Source organism: Pezoporus occidentalis, unplaced genomic scaffold, assembly GCF_034315485.1.
Source record: "Pezoporus occidentalis ecotype Australia unplaced genomic scaffold, CSIRO_AGI_Poc_V1 ctg37, whole genome shotgun sequence".
Taxonomy (NCBI): Eukaryota; Metazoa; Chordata; class Aves; order Psittaciformes; family Psittacidae; genus Pezoporus; species Pezoporus occidentalis.
Window position 1 is genome coordinate 3,228,713 of NW_026915691.1, and position 18,646 is coordinate 3,247,358.

The 18,646-nt window shown below is 36.9% G+C and overlaps 1 protein-coding gene across 4 annotated transcripts in view; it reads left to right on the top strand.

Moving 5' to 3' along the window:
• SPECC1L (sperm antigen with calponin homology and coiled-coil domains 1 like) overlaps positions 1-18,646 on the top strand; it is a 69,098-nt gene that overhangs the window by 42,479 nt on the left and 7,973 nt on the right. For all 4 annotated transcript variants that reach the window (XM_062631338.1, XM_062631339.1, XM_062631340.1 and 1 more), the window contains 5 exons: positions 678-761; positions 2,656-2,812; positions 6,269-6,371; positions 15,965-16,081; positions 16,917-16,976. In XM_062631338.1, the coding sequence (XP_062487322.1) occupies positions 678-761; positions 2,656-2,812; positions 6,269-6,371; positions 15,965-16,081; positions 16,917-16,976 (521 nt within the window). The remainder of the gene's footprint in view (positions 1-677; positions 762-2,655; positions 2,813-6,268; positions 6,372-15,964; positions 16,082-16,916; positions 16,977-18,646) is intronic.

Below are 18,646 nucleotides of genomic sequence, written 5' to 3' on the forward strand. Positions count from 1 at the left end.
ATGATTTTTTTTTTTTGTATTTAGATTACTGCCTTCCAAGTGTTTCTACATAGGAGTATGTAGACTTTTTGTTTACAGTCTAAAGGTTTTATTTGAAGGAATATTTCTTCAAGAATAGGAAATAGCTTTGATTTAATGCTACAGAAATGAATTTTGTTACAGTTTGATTTTACTTTGGCAATAGGCAGAACTCATCTTTCCCCTCAGTATTTAAAGGTATCTTTTGGACTCCAATGCTTGCAGGAAAAGAAGAAAAAAAAGGACATGATTTTATTTAAAAAATAAAAAACTCCAATACCCCCAAACCAACTTTCAACAACCCAAAGGGAAAAGAACCACATGGGGTACAATCCTCATTGGCATATTGAATATTTTTGGCTGTGTACTAAATGGGGATTCCTTGCTCAGCCTTTTGGTTTAGAAATTAATTTTTCATAGACCAGGGCAAGTGGATTATTAAGAGGCCTTAGGGAAAAAGGATTAAGAAGGGATGTATTCATAGTGAGCTTCATTGGTAATGAGCAAATTTAGGCCTTCTCTTTCATACAGATATAATCAGTTGCTTTCAGTAAAAGAGCCAAGCTGGGGCACTGGTAGACAGTATTAATGACTCATACCTAAATGTCTTAAATTTAACTGGAGCCTTTGTTAATGCTGTTTTCTTCTTCTTTGTCCAGAACATTTGCTGAGAACATCCTCTACCAGCAGGCCAGCATCTTTGCCAAGAGTACCTGCCATGGAAAGTGCCAAATCTATTTCTGGTAATATCACGTTTTTTAGATGAGTAGTAAAATTAGGAACTCTTATTTCAAAATATACTTCCAGATCTACTTTACTTTGTCAAGAGAGAGCTTTGGTCTTCAGACTATCAAGCTCTTGTCAGGAAAACTCTATTTGAGTGTATGGAATAGCTTATTTTTCAGTGTTCAAGTTTTTTATTCAGGTATTTGAGGAAAGAAACTGAAGTCCACTAGTAAAATAATATGTTGTTTTATTGCATCAGGTGGAACTGAAGAGAATTGTAATTGATCATCTAGTGTACTCACTGTTGCATATACAGACGTCCACCAACATACGAGATGTATACGTGCATGTATGAATCATGCACGTAACAGTTGACTTCTATGTCATCTTTCTCTGCATTACAGACAGTTTAGGTGTACAAGGTATATGTGAGGAAAGAAACTGTTCCTGGCTGTTGCTTTTCTTTGCTTGGATGTAGCATTATTTTTTAATTGAGTGAGGCAAAGAAGCATGTTACCCATCTCCAATTAGGCCATTCTGGTTTTATTTGTGGAAAGAATTACTGTCAATGGCTTAAAATAGCATGATTGTTCTTTCTAGGTAACAGATACGTCATTCTACATTATCTAATGTATATAAATGTTTTGCATATTACTTAGCAAAAATTGTACCCATTGCAGTGAATCATTTTAAAATAGTCCATTTTGTGATTGGCATCATCCACCAATATCCTTCAGTATTACTCAGAGTGGTTGCTGCACATTTGATGTTAACTTTGGGTTTTTAAAATACAAACTTGCTAATTAGAAGTTTAGGTACAGTGTTAGTTTACTATCAAACTGGCATCTTGGTATCAGCAGGGACTTCTAAAAACAGATCTGTAAGATTAATAGCACAAATAGTGTGATGCTGTGAAAATGACACTTTTTAAGAACTAGGCAGAAGTAACTGGAGTGAAATACTTTTTAAAAACACCTGTATTTGTGCAGATAATTTCAAGAAGAAAATGCATTTAAAATAATTTTGATTTGTCCTAAAAATGTGTCAAAAAAAAAAACCAACAAAAAACATCCAAAAGTGTTTTTTTCTCCCATCTTTTTGTGCCTGGTATTAATAAATTAATTACTTGCCCTAAGCCATTAGAAAATAAATCTCTCAGATATATGCACACACACACACACACACATACATATATATATGGAGAATTGTATTTTTGATTTGCCCAAGTATAAACAGTGGTGACTTTTTAGGTATAAAAGGCAAACCTCATACTTTTAACTGGAAACTCTTCCATGTAGAAAAAATACAACCATTCAAAAATCCATTTTGTAGAGTGTAATGCTCGTGCTTTCATACAAAAGAAATCTTGTTCGTTCTTTGAAATGCAGCAAGCTCTGTAGAATGTGGCTGAGTAGCCTCAGGTCAGTCTTTAATATGCTCGTGGATGATGTTTAGTTAATGTCCAGAGCATCACGTACATGACAGTTCCTGATTAAAATGAAGTGGAAATAGCTCAGCTGTCCTCTCTCAACTGTTTTGCTTTGGGGTTTCTTTTTTTTAACTAGTTGAAGCTTAGTAACGTAAACACACGGATTAGAGAAAATCAAATAGTTTGGTGTTAAAATCCCTTCTTATTCATAAAAGCCTTCAAATGGAATTAGCAATATTGCATTAAGATACATTCATCAGATTGTCTTTGCTTCAAGATACAGGCCTGCTCATAAATGTTGGTAGCGCCATCTAAACCCTTGGTATTTCTGAAGTGGAAAGTACCCAGAAAAATGTTGAAGCGTAGTATTGGATATAGGTTTCTATGCATCATTTCTGAGCTAACGCTTGTCAGAGAGTGAGAATATGTTTGAAAGGTTTAACATTTGCAAATGATAAATCTATGGGCATTTTCCCACTTAGTCTCTCGAAGAAGTAGTGAAGAAATCAAGCGGGATATCAGTGCACCTGATGGAGCATCTCCAGCATCTCTCATGGCAATGGGTACCACCTCACCACAACTGTCACTCTCATCTTCTCCTACAGCATCAGTCACCCCTACAACCAGAAGTCGAATAAGGTAAGAACCGCTTTTTGTGGTGCACTGAAGTGTGTTAATTTCACAGCTGTCTCTCTGCATAGATGCAGTATATAATATTGGCACTAGGACTGCAGACTTTACTGCCATCCCTACAATAATGATCTTCAGTAATCTTTGAGTTTCAGAAGGTGTTTTCTGCAGCTCAGTGTGTTTTAAAATTTAGACCAGAAGTTAGATGTTAGCTTCTGAGTATAATACCAAAACTTTATGCTGCACTAGAAAACCAAGGTAAGGTGTGTCACTTACCAGTTCAAAAATACCATGAGGCCAGATTCAAGAAATAAGTTTCCAGCATGTTGAACAAATGTTTCAGAGTGGCGTGAACCCAGGGAGACCATATGATAAACCTTACCTCTTGTAATCACAGCTGAAGACAGAAAGTAGCATGATTAGGTCTCAATTCCAGACACTCAAAACACTAATCTTCTAAATAGCCATGAGTTTATGATTCTCTGGTTTATTTGTCTCACAGATGAAATCATAATGCAAGTCTAAGTAACAAATGGCCAGGCAACCCCCTTTCATTAATAAGATAAAAAGATACGTCTGTGATAAATTTAAAACTTTTCCTATCTGTAGTCTTATCAATCAAAGGACTTCAAAGTATTTAAGCCTCCCTGTTATGCAAGTGACGTCTGTAGTTAGCCCTGCTTCGTAGATAGAGAAACTGGCAGACAAAAGTTAAATTACTTTCTCAAGACCATTTCACACAGAGCTTCCTGACAAAGCTTGTGTACAGCAGAAATATTTAAACCCTTAATGTTCTGAGACATTTGCAATATGCAATAATTAGATTATACAATTGTAAAGTTATTTACAGCTGTGTGTGCTGTTTAAAATGATTTCCCTGAGATGAGCTGAGACATGTCTCAGTGCTGTTTTCTTTTCACTGGGCACAAATTGAATTGAGTTTAGATCTGTGGCTACTTCACCCGCAACAGTTAATCTTGTGTGGTAGCACCTAAATTTAGGCTGAGTACATCTATAAATGGAAAAAAAAAAAGACTAAACTACCTGTATATGACGCTGAACTTATAATGTATAAAATTGCGTTGATGGCAGTCTGCAGACTGTAGCAAATAGTGTGGCATTTCATGGCACAATTGTACAGTTATAATTATGATATTGTTACTAAGCTGCTCAACATTGGCTGCCATCCTAAGCACTGCTAGAAGCCTTAGCAGAGGAATCTGCAGCAGTGGGTGTGCAGTGATGCCCACACACTCTATGTAACCATCCTTAGAACGTCTCTGCTGGACTTTGATGTGTTATGTGATCTTCTCTTTCCCCCCCCTGCCTTTTTCTGAAAGATGCTGTAAATTAAACAGTTATTGCAATAGTTATTAGTTATTAGTTTAGTTAACACTAAAACAAATGCTTGCAGTTTACTGTTCCCTGTTCTACTTGAAATCTCATTGGCTCTTCGATTTGGAATACAGTTGACCTAATACACTAACTTGTAAGATTTATGTCGAACCATTTCTCATTATCTCCATACAACTTACATTAATTTATTTTTCTCAGCAGTGTTTTCATAACTGTGAGAACCTGATATAAACCATGTGCTCTTACTGGAATTTGAGAACAGGCTGTACAGCTCCATCATGTCTAATCAGTATGTTTAGCATAAAGAGAGGGAGCTTTTAATTTAGGTTCTCCTATGTTGTCCCCAGTCTCTGTTCTAAAGTTCTCATAGTGTTGGATAATCTCCATTGTAGATTGAATATGGGATCTCATTGTTATTTTTTCTCAATCACCAATGAAAAAAATACACATTTGGGTTGTTGAAAAATATACTGATTTAAGAACTGAAGTACAGAATTTCTCAAAGCATTATTTTAGCTGTGTGGTAGATATAGGAACCTATGCAGATAAGTTATTTCGCATTTAAAATACACAATTAGCAACTTCCTTGTCATGTTAACTTTCCCTGAGATTAGCAGGTTTGAAGGCTCGTACTACTATCTTACATGCTGGAAGGCACTTACTGTTTCCTGTTTATTGTTCTGCTGTGCATATATTTTCATGGGTGTTTCAAATGTTATCTCTAAGCAACTTTGAGATGTTGCCATCCGTATTTCAGGGCAGAAAGCTAAACAAATTGCAGTACATATACTTAAGATTAGTGCCTGATAATGTTTTGTTGTATGTTGGTACATGTTCTCTTCTTTTATGCATAGTAACAGATGCTGACAAGTGGAACAGTCTCTGGTGTTCTGCTAGCAGCACACATGCATGAAGAAATCCACATTCCGTGGATGCTTTCTTTTTCCCTAGCAGGACCCAGAGAATTGCTACCTCAATCTACAACAGAGAATCCACTGAATAGACTATGTATTTCCACATTCCAGCTGTCTTTCCAGTCACCAAGTGGGTTGTAAAGAACAAAGAGTTGAGGATTTAAGATTGAATGTGGATCCTTTTGGAAATAGTCAAAAGCAGTAGCATAGGGTATAATCTTTGTGGATGTTGTGAGATTCTTTCTTACATCTGCGTGGAGCTCTTTAGAAGATGGCAGAGAGTCTTTGCCGTATGGGTTCACTGATGGCTGTCTCATTTGAATTTTCCAAATGGAACTTATTTAAAATAAGAACAAATGCTGGCACACTTATGCCCTGTAACTGAGCTTCATAGTGGTATAATACCTAGTCTTTTTGTTAAAGACTGTCCAGCAGAGTATAGAAATACTGAATCATGTGACTAGGCCACTACGAAAGTATTAATCTTATAATACGTATTTTTAATCTAAGCACTTATTTCTGAAGCCTGGTAAAGAGATGCTTATATTGTAAGATTCATGTTAAAAATTGCCAAATCAGATAGGATTGTTCTTTTCTTCCCCAGTTTTTCCTTAGAGAAAAAATTACTTAAGATAGCTTGACAGACTGGAAGTGAAATGAACTGATAGCTTTTATTGTGCTGGGATAGCAAGTGACAGATCAGCCTAATCAGATCTCTCTCCTCTTCTTGGAGAACTCCAAATCCCAGGCAAATGTTCTGTTAATAACACCATGCTGCTAATATGCAAACTTGTTTCAAGGTGACATTTGTAGTCAGCCATAATATGCAAAAGAGATAGCATCAGTTTATTCTCTTTCTAAATACAAAATAAAGTCACTTGAGTTAGCTTAATGGTTCAAGCTGGAACTTACTATGTTGTGAGATTTATTTTCTGGACTCATAGAAAAAGTATCATTGGGGTTGAAACACCTAGGAAAAAATGTTTAAAGGAATAAGAAACATTATTTGCTAGAGGATTACTCCAAAATAACTCTCAAGTCTGCAGGTATTCCTGTGTATTCTGTTTTTCAGTCAGTAATGTACTCTGCTACTTTCACTGTATTTGTCTTTTTTTTTTTTAAGCTTTTAGAATATGTATTTCTGTTGCAAAAGATACAGTACAAGCTCTAAGTTGCACTTCTGCCTTGTTCCTAGGGAAGAGAGGAAAGATCCCTTGTCTGCCCTAGCAAGGGAATATGGAGGATCCAAGAGAAACGCCTTGCTGAAGTGGTGCCAGAAAAAAACAGAAGGGTATCAGGTAACTGCAGAGCTGTTTAATGTAGCATACTTGTAGCTGCAACACATTAGAATCTGCCAGTGGCATAAACCTGGCTGCTCCACAGTTGACTGCATAGATTGCAATGGCACTGGTATGTACTGTACTCTCCTCTTGGAACACATGCTACGAGTCCTAACCTAACTAACATTAATAGCTCTTTAGTCGCTTTGCTCCAAGTTGATAATAGCGTTTTTTCTTAAGGGGGCAGCTGACCTCTTACTGAGGAACTTTAAATCAGCCTTTTACAGATTGCACTTTTCAAACTGTAACTGAACCTTTAGCAACTCAAGGTTTAAATTAATGTTTTCCACATGCAGTTAGGGTACCACTGCATGGATTTCAGAGACATTTTTTTATAGCTTGGGTTTTTTTTAATCTTTCAGTGTGCTCCCATTTAGCTTTCTTTGGGGACAGTTTGTTTCCTGATGGTTTCATTGTCTTGCATTTTGAACTTGGCTTTCTACTGTAGTTATCAGAAGCCAAAAGAACTACCAAGATAACTATCCAGAGCTCTCCTGATTACATTATTTTTTTTGAAAGAATAGTGGCTTCAGCGCACTAAACCAGGATGTTAATAGTCTGCCCATGATGTATTTGTTTGGTTAACTTGTATTGAAAGTGTTTGGAGTTCCCAACACAATCCTCAGTTTAAGAACTTTACTCTTTCCATGACTTGAGACTCACAATGCAGGAGGAAGTGGAAAGCCACATAACAGGATGATCGCCCATCCATAGGAAAAGTCATCTTTCAGTACAATGGACAGGCTTGTGATATAAGCCCTCCCCCCCTTTTCCTGTGGCACGTCTAGCTCTAAACTGTGCTATTTCTGAGGATAAGCTTCTTTGTGGAAAGAGCCTTTCTCCTTCCCCACATTTTAAAAAAGGCAGGATGTTATATTTCTCTATAAATCCTCTAAAACTAAATGCAAAAATATTTTCCCATATTGTCTTGAAACGAAAGATGACTTTGACAGCTTCCTTATCTCTAAAAGAAAGTATTCCAGACTTTTCATTCTGTAGTTGTGTGTACATGCAAGAGCATGCTTTTGTTTCTGTAGATTGCTGCTTCTAACTACTTGAGTTTTACAAACATTTAATAGACGAATAGGTTTTGAGGCTTACTTTACTTGCTTCAACAACTGCAATATGGTTCTCTGCTTGTATTGCTACTGAGAAACCATAGCATACAGCATCTGTAGAAGCCAACGCAGGCCTTCTTTTGAATGACTATGATTAACATCAGCAGGTTATATGAAGTTATTTTTTGGAGAAGAATGCTTTTTTGCTTTAGGCACAGTCGCTTTTTTTCATTTCTGTGTTGTACTGAATTTGATTATTTTCAGCATCCCCCAAAATTCAGTTCTGGCTGAGGACCATGTTAGTAGTGTCCGAATGTTTCAAACATTTCCAGCATTACATTCACTGTGAATAGTGTTTATCCAGCTTTCTGGCATCTCAGAAATACCATCAATACCAGACAAGGATTAACTTTTTTTTAATTGAAGCTTCACTTAGTTTGAATTTTATTTTAAAACTACATGGATTCAAACCCAACAAGCAGTGAGCAAGCATCAGAATAATGAATATCTCCCTCATTCAATTCTATTTAAGGTACTCAAGCTCTCTTCCTCCTTCCCTGTCACCCAGATATTGACAGGGTACCTTTTCTTACCTCCAGCTCCTCCTCATGTCTTAGACTCTGCCACAGTTTCCTTTTATTCCCAGCGTTTCCCATCATTGTAACTTCTACTTTTCTTCATACCAGTGTTCATTTGTGTTTGCCTTAGCATCTGAGCCAGAGCTAGCACATGCTTTTTAGACCTACCTGCATGCTGACTGACCAGCTGACTGTCGTTTGAGCTGCTGCATGAGCCACACAGAACAGACAAGTCCTAAATATTCCAGCCTTTTTCTCTGTAGGAATAGCAGTAGGTCCAGTTTCTATCTAGTCACCAATTTCTGTCCTGTTACCAATTTAAGTCAGTTAGCTATTACTTATTTACTTATAAATGTAACAGGTTAAAGGAAAAATACTTGCAAATTGAGTCTGTAACAAGTTCTAAAATGACCTAGAAAAGCTTAACCATAGCTTGGAAACAATAAAAAGGAAGTCTTAGAACGGTTTTGTTTGAGAATAGTGCTTTTGTTAATTGTGTCCTATTCATATTTCCACCTCTGACAAATACGTAGTTACACACAGCACAATTTTTAAAGGTGTCTTAAGACTTTCTCTTATGAGGCATTATGATAAACAAGCTAATATATAATCCTGTTGAAAAAATATAATGAATGACTTCATTGTGCAGTTTACTTGATTTATTCAGGCAAATTTGGAAGGGAATAAATGGGCAGATTTTTTGAAATGTAGTTGTTAAACAATATTTAACTGTGTTCCAAATCTGGTATTTTTTAAAGAGTACCTCAATAAAAGAATAAGGTTAAAATAGCCATGAAAACAAAAGAAATTCTTCCTGATACAAAAAAAACTGGATGGCTTTTACTACATTGTTGCTTTTAGTAGACCTGCTGTCTGAATGTTTTTTGCAAGCAGAATTTCTCCTTGAAGCTTAGGGTGGAGAATGGTGATCTGCAGAAGGTCATTAAAGAACTATTAGCAGGCAGGTTCTGTATTAACTTTCATTTAGAGCCTGTTCAGTCTAGACAGTCTTGCAGTCACTAAGTTACTGAGTGTAATTATATTCAGGGCTGAACAGATTCCTCAGCCATGAAAGAGGAGAGCTGCTCTCTTAAGATAAGGGTGGGGTTTTTAAGAATTTAGATAAAGGAGGAGTCACCTTTAGGGTTCAGATGAACAGGGACAAAACACTTGCAATCTGATAACGTGTTAGCTTTGCTCAGGTTCTGACATACTGATTCAGAGCACAGTGCCAAGTGCTGTGTTTTCCAGAGAGAATAGAATCCTCCTGGCTCCCTAAAGCATGTGCAGTGTCATAAAACTATCATAAATTCCAGATGTCTTCAAAGCATAAAGTAATTCCATCTAGCTGTTACGGAGCATATAGCCTAGCTGGAATTCAGCTACTTTCATTTTGACTATGCAACTAATAAAAATACGAAAAAGGGTGTGAGCATGCGTGTTGCACGTTACGAAGGGGACTAATAAACAGGATATGCACATCCTCACCCATTCTTATCTATAGCAGTATTTCAATTTAGTTTCCATTTTTTGTCAGCATTCAGAGATATAATTCACTTCCAACATTCTGAAACCAAAATTCAATTGTTCAAGATAGCAGCAAGAATAGACTAAATTAGGCGGTTTTAACCTTTCTTTACACTTTCCACACTTCCTAATTACAGATACTCTGGAAGACCTTGTGGTACCTGTCCTCTAATTCATGCAATGCTGCTTTTTTTCTGGAAAGACCACCTAATTTTTACCTCCTGTACCTCCAAAGCTACATGTCTTACTAAAACTTTAAAACTTACGATCTACATGGCAACAATAAACAATAAAATTGTTGGTGACTGAGCAATGTGATCGGATAGGAATGTATGTATACCTAATGCTATGCTGAATGCACCTTGAAATCAAGCAACGGTTTCATTTGTACTCAGGTAATAAGTGTAGAATAACAAAGCTAAAGTTAAAAGATGGTTTGGGTTGCCTTTTTTTAAGCCTGTTCTTATATACACGTTTCTAACAACACTGAGCAAGACTGTATTCTACTCCGAGTATTATATTGTTTTTCTTTAAAAGCACTAAAAGAGGCCACGAGTGTGTGCTTATGTCAGCCTGTGTTCAAATAATGACTCCATGGTGTGCATGATGTCCCTGGTGCTGTCTGATTGATTCATCTAAGTAGTTAGGCTGCCAAAACACTTCTCTCCTTGGTTTAAGCTCTGATGCTTTAGCCAAAAATTGTTCAGTTAAGGAAGGACATGCTTCCTTTTTCTGTTTGGATTGAATTCTAATACAAGAGAAATGTCAACTAGTTAGACTTAATTATGACAATATTTAGAATAAATTATGAGGCTGTCTGTATCTCTGTAAGTGCTTCGCATGTTAATGTCTGAAGCTATTATTGGGGTCTTTCGAGTATGACCGCTCCTTTTATTGTTGGTTTTTTTTGTGCCAAAACTGAAAAGTAACATGTCTTCGGGATGGAAAGAAGTTTTAACAGTCAATATTTAAGGGTTTTGGTAGTTTGCCTTTTACTGCCTTTTTAAAAGCTAGGATTGAAGAGGCAGTAGTTGGGACTGCTCTTTAATCTGTTGCAGAAATACTTCTACATTCTTGCCTACTGCCAGAAGTACTGATAGCCTTGACTTAAATCCGTGATTTGAGAATCATTGAATCCTGATTCAGTGGAGCGTGGATAGCAGTTATTTTGTAGTTTTATTTTTGTAATTTTTTTAGTGGATACTCTTGTGTGTGTGTATATGTCTTTACAAGCTTTTTAGTAGTAATTTTCTGCCATGTGAAGAAGCCTGCCAAGGTCTGTACAATTAAACCTCAAATCTTGTTTTAATGGTTTTAATATATATTATAGTACCAAATCATATCAATGCTTTTGCTTTCTCAGCCTGCTTATTTTGTTAACCAATACAACAGAGACATAGACACATGTTTTTATTTTCTCCATGTCCTAACTCATTTCGCAGCCAAACTGAGTTAAGATGTGGGAACCTCTTCTTCTTGTGCAGAGTAAGGCATGGACAAATAGCTGCTATGCAGTATGTGCCTCTGCTCTGATTGTAATATACATAGTTCAGGGAAATTGAAGACAGCTGTGGATGTGTCTGCTGAAGTGATAGTTCACATAGCTTTGTTCTTCGCTTGGAACTGCAAGTTAGAAACCAAATTTTGTGTAGTTGGGGTTTTTGATGTTTGCAGGGTTTTAGCTGTGGAGTTTTCGGGTTGGAGCAAGGGTTGACTCACTGGGTTAGAACAGTTAATAGTTGTTTCTTGCCTTTTTTTTTTTAATAAAAAAGGGTATTTTCACTGACTGTAGAAGGCCCTCAGTTAATTCAGGATCATTGCAAAAAGCGAGAGGAAACAATTTCAAAGTTAGCACTACACTGGTTAAAAACACTTTAAAATTACGAATTCTAGAAAAGTCATAGGTTGCAAGAGCCCTGTTATACACAGCCCTGTTAAGCAGTCTAGAATGTTTCTACTGCAGGAGAGTCTTCCACTGTCTGGGCAAACTATTACAACACTTTGTTGTTTCACAGTGAAGACTTTTTTATTATATGTGGACAGAAATTCCAGAATTTTCCAGGAAAAAAATTATTCCTGTTGCATCTTGTTGTGTCACCATGTGTCCTTGTGAAGAGACTACCTCCACCTCCTCTGTAACTGCCTTGGCACTGGAATACTCTGATTACAACTCTCCTAAATCTTCTTTAGGCTGAATAAACCAAATTCCATCACCCTTTCTTCATTTGTTGAGTTCTCTAACCATCTAATCATCTTGATAACTCTGCTGGACCCATGTTTTATTCTTCACTGACTATTTTAAACTGGGGGGACCAAAGCTTTATATGGTATTTGAGGTGTAGACTGACCAGGGTACAGTAAAATGTAAGAATCCCAGCCCTCCTTCTGCTGGCTGTACTTTTAGTGATGCCCTCAGGATACAGATTGCCTTCTTTACTGCAAGGATGCATTTCTGATTCATGTTCAAATGCAGTTCATTTGCTGTTTAACCACTATTATATTCCAGCCTACCCTGACGGATTGTTGTTTTTTTTTCAGTTGTTGTTCCCATTACATTTCAGCCTTGTTTCAGAAAGAATCTTCTTACTCTTTCTTAATATGTAGCTTAAGGGGCTGCTCATTTCGTGGTGCCTGCTCCTACTCTGCACTTTGCAATTTAATAGGAGCTTGAGTCGTGCTTGAAATGTCTGTTGGTTGTGGATCCACCAGGGTGTTGCCTACCATCTTTTTCTCTCCTCTTTGTCATGGCTGTAGAATGGACTGTAGCATTTGGTCTGTTGGGTTATGTAAAATGTTATCTTCGTGTGCTCTTGCCTCTAGAACTAAAATCTTACAAATGTTTGACTGTTTTTATTCCTGATTGGAAAATGTCTTCCACAGATCTTCTTGTGACAACAGCCACTTGCTCAACTCCTTTTGTTAGAATTGCCTTTTTAAAAACAATCTCTCCCATGTACAAGAAGTGACTTCACTGCCCTCTGAAGTATTAAACATTGACAAGGATTGATAACTCTCCTTCCACTTCACCTATCTCTAGAAAGGCTTATTCCTCATTTGACAATTTATCTGAAAGTATGTCCTTCCATTGCTTTAATACTTTGCGGTCTGAAATGGCTTGAAGAAAAGTTCCAGATTAGATTCCAGCAGAATTCTCTTAATAGAGACAATTACTTAATAAAAGCAGTAAAGAAGAAATTATGTCAGAGATTTTAGGCTGATGTTCTGTTTACCGTCAGTTCCTTGAGAAATAAGAGCTTAATGCAAGATTGATTTCATTATACTGCCCAGGCTTTTTCAGAAAACCACAAGTAGTTAAAAGCATTTGGGAAATGAAATTGTGCTGTATTTAAATGTGCCAGTTTTGTGCTCAAAGCCCTCCTTAAAAAATTAAATTTTCAGTTTAAATTACAATCTGTCCAGTTTCTAGATTTGTTTTTTAGTGTCTGACCAATATTACACTTTTTTTAGTCTGAGAGGTAATAATAATTCATAATGCTCAGAGCAATTGGAAACAGAAACCAGTCCCTTTTAATTGTTTCCTTCCGTTGTATTTAATTCGGCTTCTCTGGATACATTAAGCTTCTTGGATGATGGGTTTGTTTTCTGCTTGTTGTCTTAATAATAAAAGCTGGACCCTCCAAGAAGATTTAGAAAAACAGGGTATTCCGAGCTCTTTTTGAGAAACAACCAAATTTGTAGGTTAACTTTATAAAGTGCCCTTTTTCCCCATTCAAAATTCAACATTGTATGGATACTACTAATATTTAAAGTGGGTTTGGGGTTTTTCTTGGGTTTTTTATTTTTTTAGTTTATACAACCATAACGTGTGAGGGAAGATGACTTTCTCTTGGTTTAGTTTAATCTGTCATTTTTATCACAACTTTATCCTGTTTTTCTTGCTCATGTGTGGGGATGAGGGAATATACTTAACAGAAATATAAAAAAGGTCTCTAGATTTTAGAGGTAAGCAATCCTGGTTTTTACATTAAGTGAAGAGTTCTCTTCAGGCCGAGTAGTTCTGTAGGTCTATCTTTTAGTGCATCCAGACTGTTTTGATACCTTGCGATGTTTTTCTTCATATACTCTGAGCACAAGTCTTCCTTCTTCATCCACAGCGTCAAACCTCAGGTGTAGTTCTTATGATCTCACACACATCATTGCAACATCCTGTTTTCTAATTTTGATGATTGCATTCTTACCTGTTGATGTCCATCCTAATAACTGTTGTAGAGATCGCTATTCCAGCTCATAGCTTCAACAGCATTGCATTGGTTGCTTCTCCTTTCTCTGTGCTCATTTCCAATAGAAGCTATTGTTCTCACATTGCAGCTGTGTGCCCTTCCATCCCTGTTTTTATACCGAGATCTTGTCTGTGCTTCAGTGATGCTGGTGTTTAGGCTCAAGCTGTTACTAAAGTTTCCAATAAATAACCTGGGAGAGAAAAACCATTGTAAGCTTTGTGAGACAAGGTACTATCAAACTTCATTTTATTTGTAGTGACTGCTGGCTGGCTTTAATGGACTCATGGTCTATGGTAAATAGAATATATGCTGTAATAATACCAATTCAACAGGTACTTGCTGAAGCAATATCCAACATCAGTTCACCAGATTGGAAATTGATGGGTTAAAAACTGTTAACAAGATTCAGCAATGCTTCAGCATTCCTCCTTACTGTAATAAGGAATGTCATATCTATCCTTGTAGTCTTGAGACTTAAATATTTGCTAATGCTCTCCAGTAGCTTTAACTAGTATGATTTTAGTATTTCTTTATAGTTGGCTCAATGCATGCATTTATGTCTGAGCAGATCTGTGTTTAATTTAGCTGTGACAATGCCAACGGACCTCTTTCTCCTCCCTTTTCCACATCACTCTCCCATCCTGGGGAAGGAGGGAGACTTTCAGCCAAGGGGTGAAACCCAGGATCAAAGTTTTTTCTCCCTCAGTAGGTTGTGTAGCAAAGGAAACATGGCCATTCCCATTTGATTTCTTTCTAACTAGCTTGCCACAGATGACTGTGACAAGAAAAAGCGCTCTCCCTACCTTTATCCATCCTAGTGGTCCAGATGTGATCTACAGGCTAGGGAGAGAGAGTTTTCTGAAAAGTTTCTTTGTAAGCAGGCACAAGTAGGAATTTACTGGCTCTAAAAAATCTCCTGTTTTTCCCCTTTTTTTCCTTAAAGCCTTGTACCGTGTTGCATTTGTTTGCCTATTTAAGTCACACTGAAAAACTTTTAACCAAGCATTAGTTTAAACCCAATTTCCTGTCTCTCTTGAGGAGAAAGGAGGGAGAGCTGCTTTTTTTTTTTCCTTTTGCTGTTACATTTTCCCATCCCTGTGGCTGGAGGAAGCTGTGTGAGGAACACGTTCCCACAGACTGGGGGTCTCCAACAATGACATTTCCGTCTGCAGGCAGGCAGCGGCACGGCCGGCGAGGCTCAGACCACTGCCCTGGGCATTGTGAGCCTCAGCACGTACGCTCCAACCTGTGTTTGGTGGACTTTGTATAAAAAGTGCTAAAGCTGAGCAGGAAATGGAGACATTCTTGAGTTTTGTTTTTTCCCTCTGTTGTTTTCCATTTGTAATCCAAATCATTGCTTTGACAAGAAATACAACTGCCTTGCTTCTCAGCCAGCGTGGCACAGTAACACCAACTCTGTGTGGAGTTTTCTGCATTAGGAGTGAGGAGTTCTTGTGTCTTGTCAAAGACAGGTGATGATGATTAAATGGCTCTCAGATGAATGGCTGACTTGTGTCATTGTGTTTCTGCAATTCTGTGGCTGAAGGTTGTAGTTCCTGCTACATAAAAAAACTGAACAGGGGAACTGGTTAGTGTCTGCTTAAGCCCAGCCGAGTTAGATGTTAAAAGAGTAGTTATATTTCTCCATAAAAGTCTGAAAGGTAAACTGTGAGTTGTTATTACTGGTTGTTTCTCAGTTAAAATTTAAACAGACTGCCATCCACTTAGCCTCTTTACCACTGTTTGACTGCCAACAGCCAAGCATACAGTAACTTAGCAGGTCACAGAGGCATCTTCAGAACTCTGCTGGACTGGGATGACTTTTTACAGTCATGAACACAGTCTCGGGAGGTGTGTTTTACCAGTGCCACTGAGTTTTCTACTGGAACTGAATAATGAAGAATGCAGGATTGCAGTAATTGACTTTCTTATAACTCCATTTTTTTTGTTGATCTCTGTAGCAGTGCATTTTGTTTTCTTACCCCTGAACTTCAGTATTAGATTGTTCACTTTCTCTGTTGATTTCTTCAAAGGTATTTTAAAAAACCAAGCAACCAACCAAACCCCACAACTATTGGTGGATTGGTATAACTAACACTTGCTAGGTTATGATTTTAATGTTGTTTATATTTTTTTTCCCCTTCAAGAATATCGACATAACAAACTTCAGCAGTAGCTGGAATGATGGTTTGGCTTTCTGTGCAGTCCTCCATACTTACCTCCCAGCCCATATTCCCTATCAAGAACTAAATAGCCAGGACAAGGTAAGATATTAAAAATCCATTTCCTGGGACTGTGAGACTGTATCATTAATGAGAATTAATAAAGAAGAATGACCACATTTGAGTTTTAAAAAAAACAATGTTACTAGGGTTCATAATTTAAACACTTCAAACTACCTTGATGCTACTCTTGTTATAAGCTCTTAATATTATGGGAACATTGGGTTAAACAGAACTTTGGAACAGATATAACAAACAAACAAACAAACATTAAAAGTTCATAAATTTAAGTCTGAGGCATTTTATTTAACCCAAACACTTGGAAAGTGTTTTCAGGTCAGGTTTTTGAAGCAAGGAGTGCCTAAGCTTAAAGATTTTAAATCCATCAAATTTGATTTTTGACATGTTTTGTTCATTTCTTTCAATATCACAAGGATGTTGTTTCATCCTACTTTCTCATACTCTTCTCAAGTGGTAGTATCAAATAAAGGTAAACTAGAAGATGTCAAGACTGCAGTTGTCTGTGTTCTAGTGTGTTATAGTTAGTACCTAATGGTGTGTTACCTGGAGATGTATTATTAATGATAATGCAGCCTAAAAAAAATACAAGAATACTTTACTAACACATGAAAATATTTGTGCTTTTTAAAGAATAAATTATCTCTTCTTTAGGATTTTTAGCTCATTCTTCACTGGCAGTAATTTTTCAGCACAGTCTTCTGAATAAGGAATTAATACAAATTTTCCATGTCCAAATAACAAACTCCATTTGAAGCAAAAGTAGCAGCATTACTATGAAAATTCGTAACACCACTTTATTATGCTTTAAGGAATACTTCCTTGTCTTCTAACATGTTTTTATGTTGTGTTCTAACAGAGAAGAAATTTCACTTTGGCGTTTCAGGCAGCTGAAAGTGTTGGCATCAAATCTACTCTGGTAAGTTTTAAATGCATACTGAATAAATGATGACCCATTTATAGAAATCAAATTATTCTATTTTGTACTTTTGAAACATTTTATTGCTTTATACTTAAAAATAGCAGCAGATGAGCTCAGCTAGTGGCTATTGCCCCTGTGTCATGCTTGAGTGAAAAACATAAAAGATACTCCCTATCCCAGTGGCTTTGTTTAATAAACCCACTGTCATCAATAACTTAAGCTTTACATGGTTTTTGCATTAAATAGTGGCTGAGATACAGACCTGTAGTCCAGCAACAGCTGCAGCCAAAGCAGCTGATAGCAAAAAAAAGCTGATGGCCTATAGCATATAAACTCTTGAGGTATAAAAGGAAGATTCACCAAAACTCATCTCTCAGTACCATAAGAAAGAATACTAAAGGCAATGTATTTGAAAAATAGTTATATGATACAGTCTTCAAGAATTCATTAATTCTCTCCTGTCTCTGACCTACTTTCAAATGATTTGGCTTTTTTGGGATTCTGGGGGTAGAAATCAAGCTACGTAATTTGTTCTTTTAGTCAGTGTAATATGAAAGTCAGAATTTACTTCTCAAGTTTAGACTTTTAATTTGTCATCATTGTAAATAATTGTAAGCTTTTGCAAGAATTACTGTTTATAATAAGCTTTCTTATACAAATAGAAGCTTAAAAGAATTAGTTTTCAACAGTGTAGTACTAGGCAGTACTAGACTTCAACAGTACTAGAAAAGGAAGCTATCTGAAGGTACGGAATTAGGAGCCTCCCAGCTAAAATTGCCAGTATCAGAAATGATACTGAACTGATACTTCTGTAACCTGAATTCTAACAGAGCTGCCATAGTTGGCAACTAATAATACAACAAAGTCACGCATCTTTCAAGATAACACTTGCCTTGATCCTTATCAGCACTTTTGTCCCCCAGGATTGTATTTGCTGACAATGGCAGTGCAACTGTTGGGCTTTCGTACTTGGGCATTGTCAGTGATTTGAAACATGGAAGTTTCTCACAAAGTGCTGATGTAAGAACTAGATTGTGGAAAATAACTGCCGCAGTTCTTGCATAATTCATCTTCAGTCTAAATGTTTACTGTCTGTCCTTTCATTTTGTCATGTACATAATTACAGATGCTCTAAAAAGGCAAAGTGAATAGAATTACATCTTCTAAGTGCAAATCATATCCATTGTAAGGATTTAGTTTCTTTTTCATACCTACGTATGCAGTGTGTACCATGTATATTTGTGGATTTTTTATTTTTCTTTGTCGATGGGTGAAGGGTGAAAAAGGGTGTGAAGACTCCTGTATCTAAATAGTAGTGGTAATGTAAGGGGAAGTTACTTGCTTCCTGAGTAAGAAAGTGTTTAGTTACTTCCTTGTGGTAAATAAAATAACTACTTTCTCTTTCTGAGCTCTGGAGGTTCTTGGACCCAAAGGTAACAAACCAGAACCTTACAGTAAACAAAAATTGTTAGAAACTACATCCCTCTGTTTTCCCTTGTACATGTGCTGAAAAGGATAGATCAGGCTTTGTTTATGCTGCTCATTCACTGACAGTCTGCTGGACTGTTACCATGAAACATGTGTGAACTGGCCAATCAGTTAGACACGAACCCATGGCTTAGTCTCTTGGATATACCCAAATTGGTAGGAAACTTTCTTCTTCCTTG